General features: G+C 39.1%; 1 protein-coding gene across 5 annotated transcripts in view; it reads left to right on the top strand.

Annotated features, from left to right (window-relative positions):
• FOXN3 (forkhead box N3) overlaps nucleotides 1-21,592 on the top strand; it is a 498,668-nt gene that overhangs the window by 280,526 nt on the left and 196,550 nt on the right. For all 5 annotated transcript variants that reach the window (XM_036769520.1, XM_036769519.1, XM_036769522.1 and 2 more), the window contains exon 3: nucleotides 3,600-3,736. In XM_036769520.1, coding sequence (XP_036625415.1) covers nucleotides 3,600-3,736 — 137 coding nt within the window. The remainder of the gene's footprint in view (nucleotides 1-3,599; nucleotides 3,737-21,592) is intronic.

Genomic DNA, 21,592 nt, shown 5'->3' with positions numbered 1-21,592 from the left:
GAATTCAAATGAGATCCTTACTCTGATACTTCCTTGCCCTGTGACTCTGAACAAGGCACTTAACCTCTCTGCCTGCCTCAGTTTCTTCATCTGTAGGATGAGCATAGTGATAGCACCTACTTCCCAGGTTTGCTACAGGTGTAAATTAGACAATATTTTTAAAGTGCTTTATAAATGTTCACGTTGTTAAAGCCAAATTGCGTGTGAATGTCCAAATCCTGTGGTGAACAGAAATGCATGATGGGAAGGGAAGGGTGGGGAAGCAGAGACGGAATTTTCACACTTGCCTCATTTGCACAAATGCTATCTTGTCACACTTTGGGTGGTAGTTCCCTTGCCATTAGGTGTTGGTGCTGTTTTTTGTTTAATTTTTTAAACTGTCTCCTTGTTTAGAAAGATCTTTAATACTTACTCTGACTTCTTCAAGGGAGAAGGCTGGTAATTTTAGTGTAGGTTATTTGCCCGTGGTTCACCCAGTATTTGGAAAGTATGATCATAACTCCCCAAACAATTTGAGTTTTGAAAATTAATGCATGAATTGAAAGTTTCCAAACAGATAAGACCACACATATGTCAAAGTGAAAGCCTGTTGTGTTTTTAAACAAAACAAACAAAAAAGGACCCAAACTATTAAGCTGGGAAATGTGATGTTTAGAATAGAAACAACAACTTGCTTTAGGTGGTGTGTCTGTAGTTAGTTATGTTTTTATCCATAACAGATGTCTGTGTTAAGCATCGATGTGTTCCTTTGAGGCCATACTGAAAGGGTTAAACAGTTCCGGGGATAGTGATGATAATGATGGTAAAGTTGTGACAAATTGCATTTCTTTACAGTTTATATATAGTTCTTATATTTATATATCTTATAGTTATGTGTTTTATATGTAATATATAAATATAATACATATTATAATGTATATCATGTTATATAACAACCTATATCTTACACATAATAGTATAGAAATATTATATATCTTATCATTCTTTATAGTTTTGTTTACAACTCTGTGAAATAAGTCATCTTCCTGATGGAGGCAGCTAGGTGGTTCAGTGGCTAGAGTCCTAGGTATCTAGTCAGGAAGGCCCAAGTTCACTTCTGGTGCTAGACACTTACTTGCTAAAATGGGGATGATAATAACAGCCCCTACCCCCCCCACCAGGGTTGTTGTGGGGATCGATTGAGATAATATTTGTAAAGCTCTTTGCAAACCTTAAAACGCTTTGTAAATAGTCACTGTCATCATCATCATGTTTTTTATTATTCTCATCTTAAAGATTAGGAAACTGGCTATTCCGAAAGGTTGGGAGTGGCCTGGGTCACAGGCTTGTGTTTGTCCTTCCTTTTCGAAGAAGACCATGGCATCAGGGAAGTGATGACATGACTTGCAGTTGACTTTGATTTGAGTGAGGGAGGGCTGGGCAAGGTCACCAGCCTCACCTTCTCCTCCAGAGCCCTCTGGATCCAGTGACCCGGTATTCATCAGCATGACTGGAGATGGCCCAGAATGCAATGGGAGACCCTGGCACTTTTAGGCTCAGGCCTTTTTAGATACTCACATAGAGTGAGGTAATGCCCATTCAATGAAGGGATGGCCCCTTTAATTAGAAAAAAAGAAAAAAAAATCAAGCTGGCAGGGGAAGACCCTCAGTGTTGTTGTTCCAAAGAGTAACAGTTACAGTTGACATTGACTCTAAGTCTGAAGGGCCCAAAATATAACCATTAAGTGGAGCTTGGGCAGGGACCTATTGTGGTTGAATCTATGGGCAGGGACCTATTGTGGTTGAATCTATGACGTTCTCAGTGAACTGGGTTTAAGGTTTTGTAGAAGGGAGGGAGGGAGGAAGGAAGGAAGAGAGGAAGGGAGGAAGGAATCTAGGAATCTAGCCAGTAAACCCCAAGTTAAGTGGGCAGCTTCTGGCCATCAAAATTTACTCTCCTTTGGAGAGGAGAAGGAGGAGAGGGAGGGGGAGGATGAGCTGAGTTACCCAACTAGCTGGGTTCCCATTCAGGAAGCTTGATCTACTAACAGGTTGTGTTTGTCCTTCATTTTCGAAGAGGACGGTGGCATCAGGAAAATGAAGGCATGACTTACAATTGACTTTGATTTGAGCGAGGGAGAGCTGTGCAAGGTTACCAGTGACTGAGCCTCCAGTTCAGGTCTTCTGCCCTCCAAGCCTATTTCTCTTTCATTACCCCGTATTGCTTGATCATTCCATATACGGTGTCACTAAAGTCTTAGTGCAGTTATGAAACTATGGAAGCTTAAATACTACACTAAAACTTTGGGGACATTCTGTGTTTAACCAAACAGTCTTATCCAGAAAAATTTAATCCCACCATTGTGAAGTAGTTCCTGCTGTTCATTGAGAGACAACTTTTATATGCTTTTCGAGTGAAGTTCTAAGTTAAGTGTTCTGTGAAATTATGTGAGAAGCACAAGTTTTTAAGGATCAAAATGATAAAGTTAGAGATTTTCAAAAACATGGTACATTGAGTCTTCCCTGGGTGTGGTTTCTTCCCATCCCCACCTAACCTGCTTAATTTTTCTTTTTCATAACAGTTTTTGTTTTCTTTACAAGTGTTGTAAGACAAATGTTAATCTTACTACAATAGTTTTTAAAATGGAGTGATTCTCTGGCTTAAAGTACTTGGGGAAGAGCAAAGGTTATGTAATTTAACTTTTTTTTTCCTCTCACTAAATCAGTAAATATTTACAAATTACCTTATCTGAATACCTTGGGTACATTGGGTCACTTGGAAGCATGCAGTTAATGCAGTGAACACCATGAAGGGCTGCTGCCAGGTTTCCTGTGTGTCTAAGAATTTTATGGGGGAAAAAAATCCTTTTTCAAATTGCTCACACAAATTTCTCAGTCAGTAATTCATGTTGGACTTGAAAGCAAATCGCCGGGCTGTGATAGAACAGTTGAGAAAAATCTACATTTTTAGATTGGCCTCTGAAGATACAATTCTTAAGGGCACATTGCTGTGTACTAAAGAATAAATATTGAATTTTGGCTCGGGCTTAGAGAGACTGCCTACGTTCTTGTGTTTGTTAGGGAAGAGTAATTCCAGAGACTGTTGGTTAAGGAATCAGAATTGCACTCCAAGCTGAAACTTTTGTTCTCTTATGAACAAACTGAAGAAAACAGACTGATTAATTTTCTTTTGTGGTGAAATGGTTCTGATGTCATGTGGCTGAAGGACTAAATCCTTTCATTTTAAGGAAGAAGGCAGTTGCTAGGATGTTCTAGCCTGTTTCTTTTTCCTGTTTTCTTTTCCTTCTCATTTAACTTACTTTCAAAGAGAATGTATTGGTCTTCAAAGTTGACAGTGAAATATAGCAAAGCCCCTTTGTATTTTCCTTTGGTGGGTGAGGTATGAAGATTACAATAATATTATTCTAACAATATAATGTGGTAACAATAGCTATTCATTTTCCACAGTCGTTTTAAATAACAAGAATGAACTGCATTCCGATGGAGTAATGCTGTCAAATAGTCAACAAATAGAAAGCTGATGCCTTTTAAAAATAAATGCTGCTCCAGCTACACACACTTCAGCCAATTTACCTTTTCTCTTTCAATTCTCTTTGCAGAGTATTGGAAAAGGGTCCTTGTGGTGTATAGACCCGGAATATAGACAAAATCTCATACAGGCCTTGAAAAAGACACCCTATCACCCATATTCACATGTGTTTAATACACCTCCCACATCTCCTCAGGCATATCAAAGGTAAGAAAAACAAACTTTTGTTTTGATCTTATAATTTGCTACCTGTTTTTGCTCTTTCTTTTCTACTTAAAAACAACTATAATAGTAAAAATACTGTGGATCTTTAAAAGGTATAGTTGCAGATAATCAAGAGAACTAGTAAAAATTCAGTTATTGGTCATATCTGTTGTTATCTTATTGAATAAATCTTACCCCTTCCATGACTTCTGGGAGTAGAGGCAGGTTTGTCCCAAAAGCAGCCGCATAATTGATGAGGCAAATCTTTCCACATAGTAAAAGTTACTTGAAAAGAAATACCTTACAAGGTTGGTTTGTCAGATTTTGTTAGGCTGAAAGCACAAGACTGAGAGAAGGTGAATTCAGCTTAATTTAGCCCGGCTGTAGTTTTCTCAAATATGAACTGCGAGACTTCACGCTATTGTCCTTAAATCCAGTCTCCATGTTAACCGTAGTCTTGAGAGATAATTTTGTTGTGGTTACTCAGTGTATGTGTTTGTCTCTTCAAGGTGAACGGCAGAGAACAATGAAGGCTTTTATTTTCTTTCTCACACACTTATTTGTTATGGTTCTATTAGATCAAGGAAGTCATTTTTCAAAAAGATATAATTTGAAGGGAGGAGAAGCATTCTGACTTTTTAAGGTACTGATTTAACAGGTTTGAAAAACAATGCAATTAAAAAAAACTTCATTGTAAAAAATGGTGTCTGGGTTTGAAATGCCTTTTTGTCTCCTGTGCCTACTGAAATGTTTGTACCACAGCTATACGATTAAGAGAAATGATCTTTCGATAGCTGCTTTATGTCAGTTATGAACTGTATAGATTAACAAGTCAATTTCAGTAGTTAGTTGTTTTTTTTTTTACAGTGCACTCATTTACCAAAGTCTTTCACAAGTCTAATACTCTGTAAGAAGGGAGCACAAAGTGAGCTTTTGAAATAGCATTAATGAAGTTCTTGGGCATCTCAGTTGAGAAGCATTCCATCACATGCCTAGACAATCAATCTTTAGCAAGAGACTGGGAAGAACAGCTGGGCTTTCGGGGAAGACTGCTGTACGTCTGCCCTTGCTAGACGATTAGCGTGATGGTAACCATGGTAACTAGAGCGTCTCCATAGCAACACATAGCTGAGACAGGTGCAGTTGCATCACAAGACTGTTTGTTGCCTGGCAAAAGGACAGGCCATTAGCACTCAGATATACGCTGTTGCCTTGGTAACAAATAACCCTACATAGCAACTACAGTTGGCTTGAAGGGTAAAAAAAAATGTTGTACCTGCTTTTGTCTGTTTTCACAAAAATCAGCGGAAGCACACCTTATAGGAAATGACAAGTTAAGGTTATTGGAATCTTTTGGTCGACTCTTTCCTCTGCTTACCATTCTCTAGGTGTTCCCCCCAGCCCCCCACTTTCTCTCCCCAGTTTCCCCCTGAGAGGCGGTTACCATTCTGCCTGCTCCTAGAAAGTTATTAGGAACATAAGAGTTGCCACACAGGGTTAGAGCCATGGTCCATTTAGCCCAGGATTCTGTTGCCAACAGCGGCCCCAAGGGGAACTCAGTAATTATTCAATAAATTGAAAGATTATGGTGCAGCTCTGGGATTGCAAGAGCAGAGCAGATATTTAGATGAGTCTCTCTCTAAGCTGGTATAAGCCTAATGGCTTTATTTGATCATTAATGTACTTGTAAACTCTGGAAATAGCGCATAATGGGCTGAATTTTTTTAGGGAGCCATTGTTGTACTGGGCATAATATGAGCATAAAATACTTGGATAAAAGAAAGTTTGTGTAATAAAAAAATAAATTTTGAAAAATAACTTCTGAGTTACTTCTTGCCTGGGCTAGTTGAAGGGATGCTCTCTCTTTCTCTTCTACTCTATTCTATCATCTTTTAAAAAAAAAAAAAAACAAGAACCTTCCAGATATGAAAGCTTAAGAGGATGCCTGTGAAGGATCATGTTATTAAAGAAAGAACAGTACTCTCAGAATCAAAAGACCTGCATTCAAGTCCCAACTTTGGGAGTTAATAACCTTGTAATCGTGGTAGGTGATAAAACCCCTGTGTTCTTTATTTTGTTCTGCTCTAAAAGGGGGTTATAATACATTCCTTACCTCTCAGAGCTGTGAAGAAGGCACTTTGTGTAACTTATAAAATATTTTATAAAACTACATTGCTGTATCATTGGTGGCACTAGATTCGGTGTCAGAGAACTTTGGTTCATATACTGCTTCTGACACCACCTCTCTGTGTGACCCTGAGCAAGTTTCAACTCTCTTATGTTAAATAGAGGTGTTTGGATTAATTGAGTTCTGCAGCCCTTTTCATTACTAAAGCTATGATTCTGTTAGCTTTGCAAACCTTAAAGCACTGTATGATGTCAGTAACACTAGTTTTTATCACGATTATTATCAGGCAGTTGTGGTGTAGCAGATGGAGTTGGCCAAGACCTAGGAAGATGCTGGTTCAGATCTTGCCTATGAAATATTCTGTCTGTGTCTCTTAACCTCTTAGTGTCCTATCTGGACCACTCTTTTAGACTATAAATTGCAGAGGAAGTACTAACCTGCACTGGTAGTTGGTTTTCTCATCTTATCCCTGTATTATTGAAATCACAGGTTCAATCTCTATCCACCACCATCATCATCACCACCATCATCATGATCCACTGTGTACCACCATTATCATCTACCATCACCATTACCACCACCGTCCACCTCCATCTACTACCCCCTGTACTTCTGTGGATCGTCAGATGCCAGGCCCACTTTCAATCCCATATGCTTGGTAGGGCAGAGGATGGCCTCTCTTAATTTAATCTCAGCTTTGAAAATCAGGAAATCTCTTTTTCTGTTCCTTCATTTCAGTATTTTAGCTCCTGCACATTGTAGTATATGGAATGTAGAGGATTTGGCAAAGACCACAACAGTAGTGGCTTAAAATTTTATATGCTTCAGTTGTGAAGTTTAGAGCTCACTTCTAAGCCACTGAATAGTGTCCTGGTGGACTGTGTGTGGGTATCAAGTGAGTTATTCATTAAGCAGGGATGGAAAAGACCCTGTCAGATGATAGTTACTTGGCAAAACTCCAGCATGATTTCCTTAACTAATTTAACTCATATCTCCCTTATAGCAGCTGATGTGAGGATCCAGTAACTTTGAGTTACTTGAAAATGGTAACTGGGAGGATGGTAGAGAAGGTGATGCAGCATGTGGCGATGTTTTTGCTGCTACGTTGTAGGTGCATCTGGCAAATTGTGCTCTGTACCCAGCCACTGGTGGCCAAGCTCTTGGGTAGAAAGAGAAGCACTATGAAAAACTTCCTTAGAATCAGGCCTGGTCCATCATCTCCTCCTACCTCTTTGTATTCTCACAGACATGGGATACTCCCCTTCTTCATGTCTACATCTTGGAAACCCAGTCTTCTTTCAGAGTCCAACTCTAGTACCATCTCCTGCAAAAAGCCTACCATGAGTCCCCTAGTTGTTAATGTTGTCTCCAACCTCAATTTTCCTTGTTAGGTAGTAGGGATTCTTAACTTTTTCTTGTGTCCTGGACTCCTTTGGCAGTCTGGTGAAGTCTATGGACCCCTTCTCAGAATGATGTTTTTAAATGCATAAAATACAATACCCAAGAACACCAAAGAAAATAGTTATATTGAAAAAAAAGTTATCAGAGTATTAAAAACAAGTTCCCAGACCCCACCCAAGTTAAGAACATTTTATTTGAGCCCATGTTGTGTTACCTGCTCCTCCAGTGCAAAGTAAATTCCTTGAGGGCAGGGACTGTTCTAGTTATGTTTTATGTATGTTTAAAAAATGTTTGTTGAATTTTTAGATCAGAAGGTGTTGCTAAAAATGTGACCATAGTACTCCTATGTGTTTTCTTCATACACTTTCTAGGGCACATAATACTGTGCTTGCTAATTTTGATAGTACATGCGCTAATTTTTAAAAATGAAAATGTGATGCTAAGTGACATAAAGCCTTTTCTCAAATAAGGCATTTTGCTGTTAAAAATGTGAGTAATTATTCTTAGAAATTCAAGCAGATAGATTTTTAAAAATCTTACACACCAAAATAATTATTGGTTAATTGAAAGCAAAATTACTATATCTTGCTGCTGGTGCTTGTCTTGTCTTAATATCTGTCTCTGTAGTTGTAAAATACATTTCGAGAAAATGATTACCTCAATGGGACTGACTCAGTTACTTTCTAATCATTGTTAAAATAAATTTGGGAGGGGGTGGAGGAGAGGTTATCAGCTGTGTCTTGTTTTCATTTCAAAACCATTAGTCCTGAGACTGCCCTTATTTATTGTCTATTTTTAAAAATAATGCCGAAGGTGATGTTGCAGGCTCCCAATGGCCTGATCTCCCCAGCTCCAGCAGGTTAAGCCCAGTCAGTTTGCCTAAAGGGGCATGAACTTTTGCCAAGAAGGGAATGGGGTCATGAAGTGATAGAATCTCAATCTGGAGAAACAAATGGTGTGCTGTATGTAGTATCTGATCTGTCCAGAAGCCGAAGATCTACTTTGCAAAGGTCTTATCTTCATTATTTTGTAAGGTATTTTGGTGTCAGTTGTTTTAAAATTAATGGGTTTTTCCCCCCCATCTCCAAGCATTTGGTGAGGGGTTTAGGTCTCTTTAAAGTTATGTTTTTGGAGCAGCTAGGTGGCTCAGTGGATAGAGTCCTGGCACTGGAGTCAGGAAGACGTGAGTTCAAATGTGGCCTCAGAACCTTACTAGCTGTGTGACTCTGGGCAAGTCACTTAACCCTGCTTGCCTCAAAAAAAAAAAAAGATTTAAAGCTATGTTTTTGCTGTTGCCTTTGTTCGTTTCCTCTATGTATTACATCATTGCACTAGTTTATAACTTTCCCCATTTGAAGTTGATAGGGGTATGTGTGTGTGTGTGTGTGTGTCTGTCTGTCTGTCTTTGTTTTACATCCTAGCTAGTCACCCTGATACAAGTCTTTTGGTTTTTCAGTCTCATGAGCTGAGTAAATCCAGATGGCTAGAGAAGTCCCAGCATTGAGCGTTATGATGCTGGTGAAATTGTTCTGTCTTTAAGCTTATAGTTGAACTCCCGCATAACCATTGACATCTGGAAGGAATATCATGTTTGCAGCCTTCTGTGACCTGTTGGATGGGAAGGGATGAAAGTAGAGAGTGGAATGTATTCTGACCTGAGGCCTCCAAATGAATTTCACGGGATAGTTTTGCCAGTCTTAGGCTATTTCAAGGATCATTCTTTATCACCAAATTCCTAGCAATATCCTCAACTTGATTTCATGTTACAGTCAGTGTAGTATGATGGAAAAACACTTAAAAGACTTGGGAGTCAGAAGGCCTGGTTCAACCTACAGCTCTAGCATTTCCCTTGTCATGTGATTCAGACTCAGTTTCCTCTTCTGTTAAAATGATGATGATAATAGTTGTACTATTCATCTTACATGGGTGTTGGAAGTAAGGATTAAATGAGATCATATACATGAAATGTTTCCTAATAGTAAAGCATTTTCATACATTGTTGTTCATAGCTCTAAGTTACAGTTATAGTAGATAGAGAACCAGTCCTGGGAGCAGAAAGGCATGGAGTTCCCCCGCCTTGACCAGTCACATCTGTGTGAATCTGGTCAACTCACTCAACCTCTCACTGATCTAGGCTAGCAGTTCTCAAACTTTTTGATCTCAGGATCCGTTTACAAAAATTATTGAGTATTACAAAGAATTTTTGTTCATCTGAGTTATATTTATTAGAAATAAAAATTTATAAATTTTTTTGTCGTTCAGTCATTTCAGTTGTGTTTCAACTCTTCGTGACCCAATTTAGGGTTTTCTTGGCAAAGATAAAAAAATTAGGAATATTTATTAATTCATTTAAAATAATAATAAACCCATTATGTTAACATAACTAACATTTTGATGAAAAATAGCTATTTTCCAAAACAAAAAAGATTGACATTTTATACATGTTTTTATAAATCTCTTTAATGTCTGGTTTAACTTAAGATGGCTGGATTCTCCTATCTGCTGCTGCATTCATTCTGTTGTACTATGTTATTTTGGTTGAAGTATATGAAGAAAGTCTGGGCTCACACAGTTCCATAGTTGGAAAAGGGAAGAGTATTTTATTAGGCAGATAATATCTTAACGTTGTTATGGAAATAGTTTTGACCCCCTGAAAGGAACCCCTAGGGTCCTCAGACCATACTTGGACTCTAGTCTTGTAGGTTGCAGACAAGGTGTCAGTTGGCATTGATAGTGGGAGTTTCCTCTCCTTTGGGGTAACATGCAATGACTCTTTTTTTCTGCCCAGACCCTCTCCTAACTTGAGGAACTGCATAACATTATAGATTCACACTTGTGGGGTTGGAATCATCCTCAGAGATCGTGTGATTCATCTCCCTTACTTTACAGATGAAGACATTGAAGCCCATTGAGGATTACGAGGCCAACGGCACACGGGTTCATAGGTGGCAGAACCAGATTACAGACTCAGATCCTTCAATTCCACTTTCAGTGCTCCTTCAGCGATGCAACACACGTCTTTTTGGTTGATTTGAAAGCAAGTTGTTTGACTAGAGTAGGGAAGAAAAAAGGACCTTAGGGAATAATAGATGGGGCTTACTTTTGGATCTGAGCATTTAGAACACTAAAAGTCTATAAACAAATTATAAAACAAATCTTTGTAGGTAACTTTGGGAAGAATAAGTAAGCCTAGATGGGATAGGGAATTTAAAAGTTGAACAGAACCACACCAGGAACCAGTGTTTTATCATGTAGACTCCTGCCTTTCAAAGGAAGATTATGTGGATTTGTAGTGAAATGAATGGATTTAATACTATGGAATGTTGATCTTTTGAGTTCACTAGGTAAGTGGCCTTTGAACTGAAGTTGGGAAGGACTAAGTTCAAATCCTGCCTCAGACACTTACTAGCGGTCATAGCCCTGGGCAAGTCAGTTAATCTCTGTGTGCCTTAGTTTCCTCTTCTGTAAAATAGCATCTACCTTCCAGGGTAGTCACGAGGATCAAATGAGGTATTTGTGAAGGGCTTTGCCAACCTTAAAGCACTTCATAGACACCAGCTGTTTTTATTCGTAGGAGTAGGAATGGCGTGGTAGGGGTGGTGCGAGCAGTGGTACGGCAGTGATAGGATGAGTGGCAGTAGTGCCAGCCATTGTAGTGGTGGTTGGTAATAGTACAGTGGTGGTGGTGGTAGTGATGGTAATGTTAACAGCAGTAGTAGAAAAAGAAGAATGAATGAGTAGACTAAGGAATTGGCCGTAAACACAAAGACCTAGTTAGTAACAGTATAGCAGTGGTAGTGGTGGGAGTAGGGGTAGTCTTAACAGTTGTAGGAGTAGCAGTTGTGGTGGTGGTTGTAGAATGAAGTAGTGGCCTATAAACATAAAGACCTAAAGATAGAAGGTTATTTCATGATGCACAGGTGCCAATCTCAGAATTTACCCAGCAGTTGCAAATTGGACAAAGCTGGGGAGAATGTACCCCGTTGTTCTCAGACCCGTCGAGTCTATAATATGCATGAGTAGTAGAGCCCATGAACAGTAGTTATGGTGTGAAAAAAGGGAACCTGTTTACGAAAGAGGGTTGATGTTCTTTTTTTCCCCCTGAGTCAAGGCACTGTAACATTTTTAGAAATAATCATTTCCTGATTCCTCATATAGCTCGATATTCTGGAGCAGGCTCTATTTAAAGTGCTTTCTGTAGGATCCCCAGGACTAAGAAAAGAGTTGGATGGTACGGAGTCTTTTTTTACATGCGGCTGCTGTCGTAATCTGTTAACTGAAGGGGCACGTTGGTTTATTTCACTTAAGCTTGGACAAGATGCTGGGTGTGGTGCTGGGGACCTGGGTTTGAATCCCACCTGTGCTACTACGTATTTGGAGCAAGTCGCTTACTTGACCTCTCTTGAGCCTCAGTTTCTTCTTCTGTAAAAAACAAAAGGGACTCGGTGATATTAGAGGGCTCTTCCAGCTTGCAATCTGTGATTCTCATAAAGGGGCCAGTTTCCAAGCTTTTTGGTCTCAGGCCCCCTTTACATGCTGGCAAATCATTGAGCACCCCAAAGAGCCTGTGTTTATTGGGTTATGTCTATTTATGTGTGTAGTATCAGAAATTTAAAGGAATAAAATTTTAAAATATTTATTCATCTATTTAAAAATAACAAACCTGTTACGTGTTAATGCAGCTAACATTTGTGAAAAATAACTTTTCCAAAACAAAAAAGAAATTCATGAGAATGGTGGCATTGTTTTACCTTTTTAACAAATCTCTTTCCCCGTCTAGCTTAATAGAGGACAGCTGGATTTTCCTATCTGCTTCTGCATTGTCTGTTGTACTGTTATTTTGGTAGAAGTCTATCAAGAAAATCTGGTTTTACACAGATATATAGTTGGAAAAAGGAAAAATATTTTAAGAGGCAAATGTTATCTTATGAAAAAGTTTTGACTTCAGGGACACCATGAAAGGATTTCAGCAACTGCTAGGGGTCCGTGGACCACATTTTGAGAAGCACTTTTCTAAAACTTATTCTGGCTTTATGCAATGCGATATTATCCTACTTGAGGATGAAAATAAAATATGGGTATATAACTTCAACATGATGAATTTGGAGTCAGGGATGCCTGGGAATGAGTCTTGAATATTTCTGTGCTGTAAGAGACAATATGGTGAATACCGAGAGAGTGTGGGAAGAGTTAAATGAACTGATGCAAAGCAGAGTAAACAGAATCAGAAAGATTATATACACAGCGACTACTACAATACAAATGGAAAGAACATATCAGTAATAAAACAGTAAAAACTGAATGCTGTGAAACTTTAATGACCAGGTCTTTCTCTGAAGAACAGATATGAGACAAGACTCCTTTGTCCGTTTCTTTGCAGACGTTGGTGACCACTGGTGTGGGATGTTGCAAGTATTGTCAGATTTTCATTATGTAGGCTAGTTGTGCTAAGTTGTTTCTTCCCTCTTTATTATTTGGTACCTGGGGTTGCTCTGAAAAGTATAGGTGTTGTAAAAGTAAAAAGTGCTAATAAAATTTGATTTAAAAAGAAAATTAGTGATATATCCCTGTCATTAGAAGTATTTTAGTAGGGTCCAAATGACTCCGCTTGTCAACAGTATTTGTAGAAAAGATAGATGGCTGTATGTGGGGGTGGGGTAAAGAAGCAGATACTTTCCAAGTTCTCTTCTAACTTTGAAGGTCTGTGATTCTAATTTGAATACTACTGTACTTTTATGTTTTGATGCTGAATTGTGCAGATTCAGCAGAAGTATGATTCGGTTAACTTGTACAGTTCAGCCTTTTGTTCTACTCTCAATGAGGTGATTTGTTGTTGTTCAGTCATTTCAGTTGTGTCCAACTCTTTGTGACCCCATTTAGCATTTTCTTGGCAAAGGTACTGGAGTGGTTTGCCATTTCCTTCTCTGTCTCCTTTTACAATTGAGGAAACTGAGACGAAGAGGGTTAAGTGACTTGCCCAGGGTCCCACTGGGGCCAGATTTGAGCTCAGGAAGCTCAGTCTTCCTGACTCTAGGTCCTGCACTCTATCTCCTGCACCACCTAGTTGTCCTTCAGTAGGGTAATGGGGAAGGGTAAGGGATTCATAGACTGCCTCTGGAGTTAGTGAGCACCTCCTTGCTGATCATCTAGAAGCAGAGGCTGGAGAACTATTCCACAATGACATAGTAGAGAGGATTTGTATTTCAGGTAGAGATTGGATGGGATGACCACTGAGATCCTTTACAGGTCTGGGATTCTGCTCAAGTTAATGGCTGTGTTGGTGCCATCTACTTTGTGGGCACCCAGCAAATTAATTTACTTACTGCTACCATGTTTGCCTGAATGAATTAGCTTGCAAATAACAGTATTAGTGATGCTTCGCTGTTGGAGTTCTAGTTTCCATGGTGGTGGAAACAGTATATGTATACAAAGGGAAAGTTTATCAAGAATACATTTTCATCTTCTGTACAACAGTACTTGGCACATAATAGACACTTAATAAATTCTTGTTGATTGATTGTGCGCTTTGTTCTAAGGTTAAGAATTTGTGGGGAATGATATTTATCATTTTGCCAGATGTTCGTGTTCTCTCTCTCTCCTGCTCTACCACCCTCTCTCCCTCTCCCCTTCCCCCTCAGCCTCCCCCTCCCCCCCCCCCTTTCTCTCTCTCTCTTACTGTCATCTGTGCAATGAAATGTGGAAGTTTTTTTTACAATGTGCGTGTGCACAAAACTTAATGTGTCTGTGATACCATGATATTTATACAGCATGTAGATAACATATGGAAAATCTTAGCTGATGTAGATTCTACCTAAAAAATTACCTTTATGAGAAACAGTCACATTAATTCACTCATTAAACATTTGTTGAGCTCCTACTATATGCCGTGCCTGCACCGTGCTAAACACAGTACACTAAATTCTTTTCTCCAGTGTGGCTGGGAATGGGATATAGTGGTAGCTATCATATGAGTTAATCAACAAGCATTAATTAAATATATATCATATGCCAGTCACTAAACTAGGCACTAGGGATGCAGAAATAAAACATAAAGTTGTTCTTATGTTTAATTAGCTACATGCTATTGAGGGAGACACTACCAGGTACATGTTAATGTTGTTGTCCTTCATACTTGAAGAGTACTAAAATGACATCACTGTGTTTGGGTCAGCGTACAGCGTGTCTGACTGTGGCTGATCAGATGAGCTCAGATGGCTCTACCATAAGTTGGGCACAAATAGTCCATATGAATATTTGGAGCAAAGATGTCTCTAAATTTGTGCATTTCATGTTTCTTTGGAGCTACTGCAGTTCTGCTTTGCTTATAGAGCGTGGTTCCTTCTTTGATGCAGGAAGGGTGGTCCTGTTTGAGTGTCTCCCATTTCTCTTAATTCCAGAGTTCTTTTGAGAGACCTTGAGAATATCATCCTGTTGCTTCTTCTCACTGCTGTGTGAACACTTACCTTGTGCGATTTCTCCATAAAATCGTCTTTTAGGCAAACGTACATTTGGCTTTCGAACATTGTGGCCAGCTCATCAGAGTTGTGCTCTCTGCAGTAGAGTTTGAATGTTTGGCAGTTCAGCTTGAGAAAGGACTTCACTGTCCAGTACCTCATCTCGCCAGGTGATCTTCAGAACATGTTCTAAGTATATACTGAATATATACAAACCAAATACAAGGTTGTTGGGGAGAAGGAACACTAACAAAGGAGGTAGGTTTAGGGAAAGTATCATCTTTGAAGTCGGTTGGTTCTTGAGCTGCATCTTAAAGGAAGTGAGGGATTCTGTGATGTAGAGGAAGGAGATAGGAAATGAAGTCTCCTGTGTGAGAGAACAGAGAAGTCCTATGTGGCTGGACGGTAGAATGTGGAAAAGATCATAATGTATGCTGGAAAGATAGGTAGCAGCCATGTTTTGAGAGCCACGTGGAAGGTTTTATATTTTATCTTAGAGGCGTAGAAAAGCCACTGCAGTTGGAATAGAGGAGTGATGTGAGCCTGAAGGAAAGTCATACGAACCTAAAGTACAGATTTTCTTTTTTCTTTTTTTTAAAAATCAATTTATTTTTAGTTTTCAACATTCACTTCCATAATTTTAAAATTTTCTCTGCCTCTCTCCCCTCCCCTGTCCCCAAGACATCGTGCAATCTAATAAAGTCTCTACATATACATTCTTTAAAATACCAATTTTCAAAGAAATAGTACATAGTTGTTACATGCTTAACATTATACCCGTGTTAACAGGAAACAGTAAATGTTTGTTTAATTGAAGGATTCAAAAATCCATTCCATCATTTTACATGGAGCCTAAAAGGAAGTATATAGGAGGGCTTTGGGGGACAGCTAGTTGGTGCAGTGGATAGAGCACCGGATGTGAGACTGAGAGAGATAGCTTCCTGAGTTCACATCCGGCCTCAGACACACACTAGCTAGGGTAAGCCTTTTAACCCCGATTGTCCTCGTTTTCCTCATCTGTAAAATGAGAGAAGAAAGTGGCAAACTACTCTAGTATCTTTACCAAAACAAACAAACAAAAACCCAAAAAGGGCATTGAAGAGTCAGAAGTGACTGAAAACCACTGGACAGCAATAGTAGGGCTTTAGTACCAACTACCGTTTGCCTTGAATCAGTTGTGTGACCGTGGCCAAATCGCCTCCCCTTTCCGGGTTTCCGTTTCCACCTTTGTAAAAGGAGGCGGTAATTGATTCCTTTTGGCCCTTTTAGCTTTAAAATTAAAAGTTAATTTAGATGCAACATCGTATGGAAAAAACATAGGATTTAGATTCAGAGGACCTGATTTTGAGTCTCAACTCCCCATTGAGTCATGGTGAAGAGAACATTCATCTGTAAAAATGGGGATAGTAGTGGTTGTCCCGTTGACCTCATAGGGTTATTCCAAGGAAAATACTTTGTAAGGTATAAAGTTGCGTATAAGTAACTGTGCATACCCTTTGATCCAACAATACCATCACTAGGTTTGTATCCCAAACAGATCCTAAGAAAGGAGGAAAGGATCTACATATACAGAAATATTTATAGCAGCTCTTTTTCTGGTGGCAAAGAATTGGAGATGGAGGAAATGCCCATCAAGTGAGGAGGGACTGAACAAATTGTGGTACATGAATGTAATGGAATATTATTGCGCTGTAGAAAGTGACGAGCGGGTAGATTTCAGAAAAACGTGGAAAGACTTAACATGAACTGATGCTGAGTGAAATGAGCAGAACTAGGAGACCGCTGTAAGAAGTAACAGCAACCTTGTGTCATCATCAGCTGTGCTAGACTTAACTCTTCTCAGCAATCCAAAGACGATTCCAAAAGACTCATGATGGAAAAATGCTATCCACATCCGGAGAGAGAACTGTGATATCTGAATGCAGATCAGATCATACTATTTTCATGTTTTTTCTAATTCTTCTTCGTGGTTTTTCCTTTTTGTTCTGATTCTTCTTTCACAACATGACTAATGTTGAAATGTGTTTAACTTGATTCCACATGTATAACCTGTATCAGATTGCTTGCTGTCTTGGGGAAAGGAGGAAGGGAGGGGGAAAATTTGGAACTCAAAATTTTATTAAAAAAATAAATATTGAAAACTATGTATAATTGGAAAAAATAGAATACTACTTACAAAAAACAATGTGAACTGGCAGTATTCATATAATGGATATTTCCAAACAGTATCTTCTAGTACTCTGACTAAAGTAGGGAGAAAACAGAGCTGTTTTGCTTGTGAGTTGAATTGGCTCAGTTGGTCAGAGAACAACTGGAATGGTGGGTAGCCAGATATCTTGAATGATTTAATTGTACTTTGTCTTGCATATGCTTTTTGCTTTCTGAACAGTGTTGTTTGGCATTTGTAGTTCTAAGAAGAAAACATGAAACTTTCCATCGCTGGTGTTCTTCCAAGGATTAACACTAAGTTTTTTTTTTTCCTCAACAAATGAATTTGGCCAAAGCTTGCACATTCAGAAAATTTAAGGGAAAAAATCAAATTTCGTGCCCTTATTTAAAAAAAAAAAAGAAAACCTCATCATTTTAGCTTACCATTTATCACTCCTTGTTTTTATTTGGTTCTCTAGAGCAATTTAATGAGCCACTAAAAATATGTAATGGCTCCTCCAGTTATTTGGGGCTTTCAGATATTGATGATCTCTGTGAAAATGGCTTATTTTTGTGCAAACTCAGCAAATACTTTTATTTCAGCCTGTCAGCTGTCATGCACATGTGCACTGAGCTTATTCTTAATTTCTTACAATGCCTATGTGGAGGGAAGGTCATCCTTCCAAGAACATGGAAATCAGATCAAACCTAAATTCAGTCATGGTAGAGTCTACGAGGAATGTGTTGACATTTTGTTTTTGTCTTTAAGATTCATCATTTTGCCAAATGCCTAGTTCTCTTGGTAACCAAGAGGTTTAATTTATGCTACCCAATCAGCCTCTAGGTTTATTTAATTTTATTTCATTACTCTTGTACTTCTCTTTCTCTTTCTCATCCTTCTTCTCTTCCCTCTTCTTTTATCATCATCTTTTTCCCCCTTTCTCTCCCTCTCTAGCTTACCTTTTTTTTTTCTTCCCCATTTTACAGATAAGGAAACTCAGGCCCAGAAAGGTTAAAATAACTTGACCTAAGGTTTCATAGCTAGTAAGGGACAGACCAGAACTTCAACAAGTGTACTGATTTTTCACAGGCTTTTTCTTCTTTCAGTGTGTGTCAACAATACACAGGTCTACTATGCATAGTATTGCCCATTCTGTCATAATTTGCAGCAATAGTATATCCTAAACAAGTCTTACAAGAATATTTTGAAACTCTGCTGTAGTGTTTTTTTAGCCAGTTGCCTAAGTCATATATATGTTAACCAGCTGAAACCGAACGTAATGAAGACTTCCTTTTAGAAAATTGTCTTTTCTCCCTAGACTTGAAAGTACACTTTGGCACTGTCAAACGGATCCTTCTGGCACACCTGTCATATCCTTGACGTGTCCTTCCCAGGATATAAGCATCCTGGCCAACTTCCCCTTTTGCACAGTACCTTGTAACAGCTCCTTCCCTGGCTTCTTCTCTTGAAAGCCGCCTGAAAGAGCGATACAAAGATCCTGGGCTTAGCCTTTCCTGCAGTTGCTTGGCTCTAGGCACAGGCATCACTTTCTTGACAAGTCAAAACAAAGGGAAGAGACCCTTTCCCAAAATGCAGCCACCTCTTTACTTCTTCTTTTCCCCATCACATGGGCCCTCTGTGAGTCTTTTATGGGTAAATGCAGCAACCCCATGGGGCTTCTCCTTAACCCGTCTTGTCCAGTCACTCCCTGATCTCAGCTTACTGTTTTGATTCTTTGTTATAGTAAAATATCTGTAAAGATCTATTTAAAGCTTTTATTGAGTGAACTTTGGCTGCCTAAGAATTCATCTCCCATTTATAACATGGCTTCTGTGGAACTGACTACCCTGTGGAATGTTGTTTCACTTAAGGGCATGGGTTCGTTTAACCAAAATGGTTGTGGAAAAAGAGCTCTGGATGTGGAATTAGATAACTTGGCTTCTGAGTCCGGCTCTGCCACTTACCTAAGATCACAGGATCATATGTTTAGAGTTATCAAGTGATCTTGGAGGACATCACCACGTCTAACGTCCTCATTTTATAGTTGAGGAAGCTGAGACACAAGAGGTTAGGTCATTTGCTGTGGTCATATAGCTAATAAGAATCTGAGGTGGAATTTTTTTTTGGAGGGGGGAAGGCAGGGCAATTGGGGTTAAGTGACTTGCCCAAGGTCACACAGCTAGTAAGTGTGTCAGGTGTCTGAGGTCACATTTGAAATCAGGTCCTCCTGACTCCAGGGCCGGTGCTCTATTCACTGTGCCACCTAGCTGCCCCCTGAGGTGGGATTTTAACCAAGGTCTTCCTGACTCCAAGTCTGATGCCCTATCCGCTATGTCCCGCTTCCTCCTCATAATTTGTGTGACCTTGGGCAAACCACTTAGCTTCTCAGTTTTTTGTTTCCTCACATGAAATATGAGTTTGGACCAGATAAGCTTTTAGCTCTACATGTCTGATCCTGTGTGTTGGCAGAATATGAATGTATTGAACTTCTACACTTTCTACATGGCTTAGTGAAAAGAGCGTGAGTGAGACTGAGTGCTCAGGTGCTCTGGACCTGGTTCTAACCTTAAACCTCTCTATATGACATCTAGCGGATGAGTGACTTCACTGCCATAGACCTCAGTTTCCTCTTCTGAAAAATGGGAGTAGTGATTGGTCAGGCTTTTCCCTTCTGAGAAAAGCCTTAGGTACTGTTTTTAGGCCTTTAATCCTTGAAGAAGATGAATAACACAATTAATCTAGGGCAGAAAAGCACAGTTAATCTATGTAAAACCTCATGATGAATAGCGAACAATGATATTTAGCTGATATTAGTTCTGTTCGTTTGTTAGTTATTGAGCAACCTTTCTACGTGGGATCTGCACTCTCTAGCCCTACCCTCCTCCCCTACCCAAAAGCTTGTGGCCTAGCGGACTTCTGGAGAGAGTGTGTGTGTGTGAGTCTGTGTGTTCGTGTTCATTTCCATTCACTAGGCATTTATTAAGTGCCTGCTATATGCCAGTCTTGGTGCTAGGCTCAGAGTATATACATATAGAAATGAAAACAACTCCCGTCCTGTTCTCCAAACACTGAAGATCACACAGCCCATTGGAGAACCATCCCCAGACCTGCCTAAGATTTGTTCAAGACTGACCAAAGTTTATTAGTACATAGTGATTTAAGGTATGTTAAAGTGCATTCATTACTGCAACCCTCTGATATCAGTAACTGGCCATTCTCTCCCCATTTTACAGATGAAAAAACTGAGGCTAAGATAATCCTATAGCTAGAAATGTTCAATACTGAGCTCACCCTATGAAGTAGCAGAAATCCTGGCAGAAATCCAGGGAGATCAAATGAGGCCCCTTGGGAGGTCACTCATTTAGGTACAGTAATTAGGGTATTAGGTAGTCCACTGGAGCAGTGATTCCCCAAATGTTGAGCCAGTTAACACCGAATGAGTTAATACACTTGTAAAAGTGCTGAATTGACATCACCAAATAATTGACTCTCAGCTGGGATGGGCCCTGATCATTTAAATGTATGGAACATATTTCATTCCAGTTACTCAAGTGCTCTGCATTTTACAGCGGTCCAAGTACTGTGGAACCACAGTAAAATCAGCTTGCCTTGAAGTGGTTTAATTGTTTGATTTTGCGCATCATTGCAAAAGTTTCATTGCAGTCAGGCATGGAGAGAGTGCCAGGATCCAGGCTCAATGAATCATTATCATATTTCCTGGTACCTGCTTGTTAGTAAAGATTTTAATGGAAAGCATAAGTAGTTTTCTGTAAATGCTCTCTCTCGTTTCAACATAGATGTTACTTATACTTTTTAGTAGGGTGAGGTGCAGTCATGGGTGGGGGTGGGTAGGTGTGTGTGTGTGTCTATGTCTGCTTAAGCACAAAATATGCATTTTTGCCAGGCATGATTTTACAAGGACATTAAAATAGCTTCATCAAATATGAAGCTTTCCCTGTAGGAGATTGTGCTAAATGCATGCAAATGAAATGGATTTATGTTTAAATTACTAGGGTGTTTTTTTAACATAAAATTACCCCAAATATGAATTTTATTTTGTTAAAATATTTGGACTTAAAAATCTATACATTCTCTTGAGGGGAAAAAAAAAGCAATATTATCTTCATTTTACAGATTAAGAAATTTAAGTTCTTCTGTGTTGAGCTAAGGATTTAGGGAATTTCCAAATTTAAATAACATTTTGCCTCTGGAGGTAACCTGATGAAGTGGAAGGAGTATTAGATTTTATGTCAGAGGATCTGCATTCAAATCTTGGCTCTTACACTTGTATGAATTCTCTCTGGGTCTCATTTCCTCATCTATAAAATGAAGGTATAAGATTTGGTGACCTCTTGGATCACTTCCGGTTCTAAGACTGTGAATCACACACACGCACACATGTATGTACATACACATGCATGCACTACAACTTTAAAAAAATAGTCTATGATTTCCTATTTTTAGGTAAATTGATTTTTTTTGGTATTTATTAGAGAAGAAAGTAGAGAAAATTATCAGACCATATTATGTATGACCTAACTAATATCCCTTATGAATATGAAGTGGAAGCGATGAATAGATTTAAGAGATTAGATCTGGTAGATATAGTACCTGAAGAAGCACAGAGGTTCACAATATTGTACAGGAGGTAACAATGAAAAACATCCAAAGAAAAAGCAGAGCAGGAAAGCAAAATCACTGTCTGATGAGGCTTTCCAAAGAGCCAA

This window comes from Trichosurus vulpecula, chromosome 8 (assembly GCF_011100635.1).
Source record: "Trichosurus vulpecula isolate mTriVul1 chromosome 8, mTriVul1.pri, whole genome shotgun sequence".
In the NCBI taxonomy this organism is placed as follows: Eukaryota; Metazoa; Chordata; class Mammalia; order Diprotodontia; family Phalangeridae; genus Trichosurus; species Trichosurus vulpecula.
Note: the sequence above shows the minus strand (reverse complement) of the source record. Positions and strands in the feature narration are given on the sequence as shown.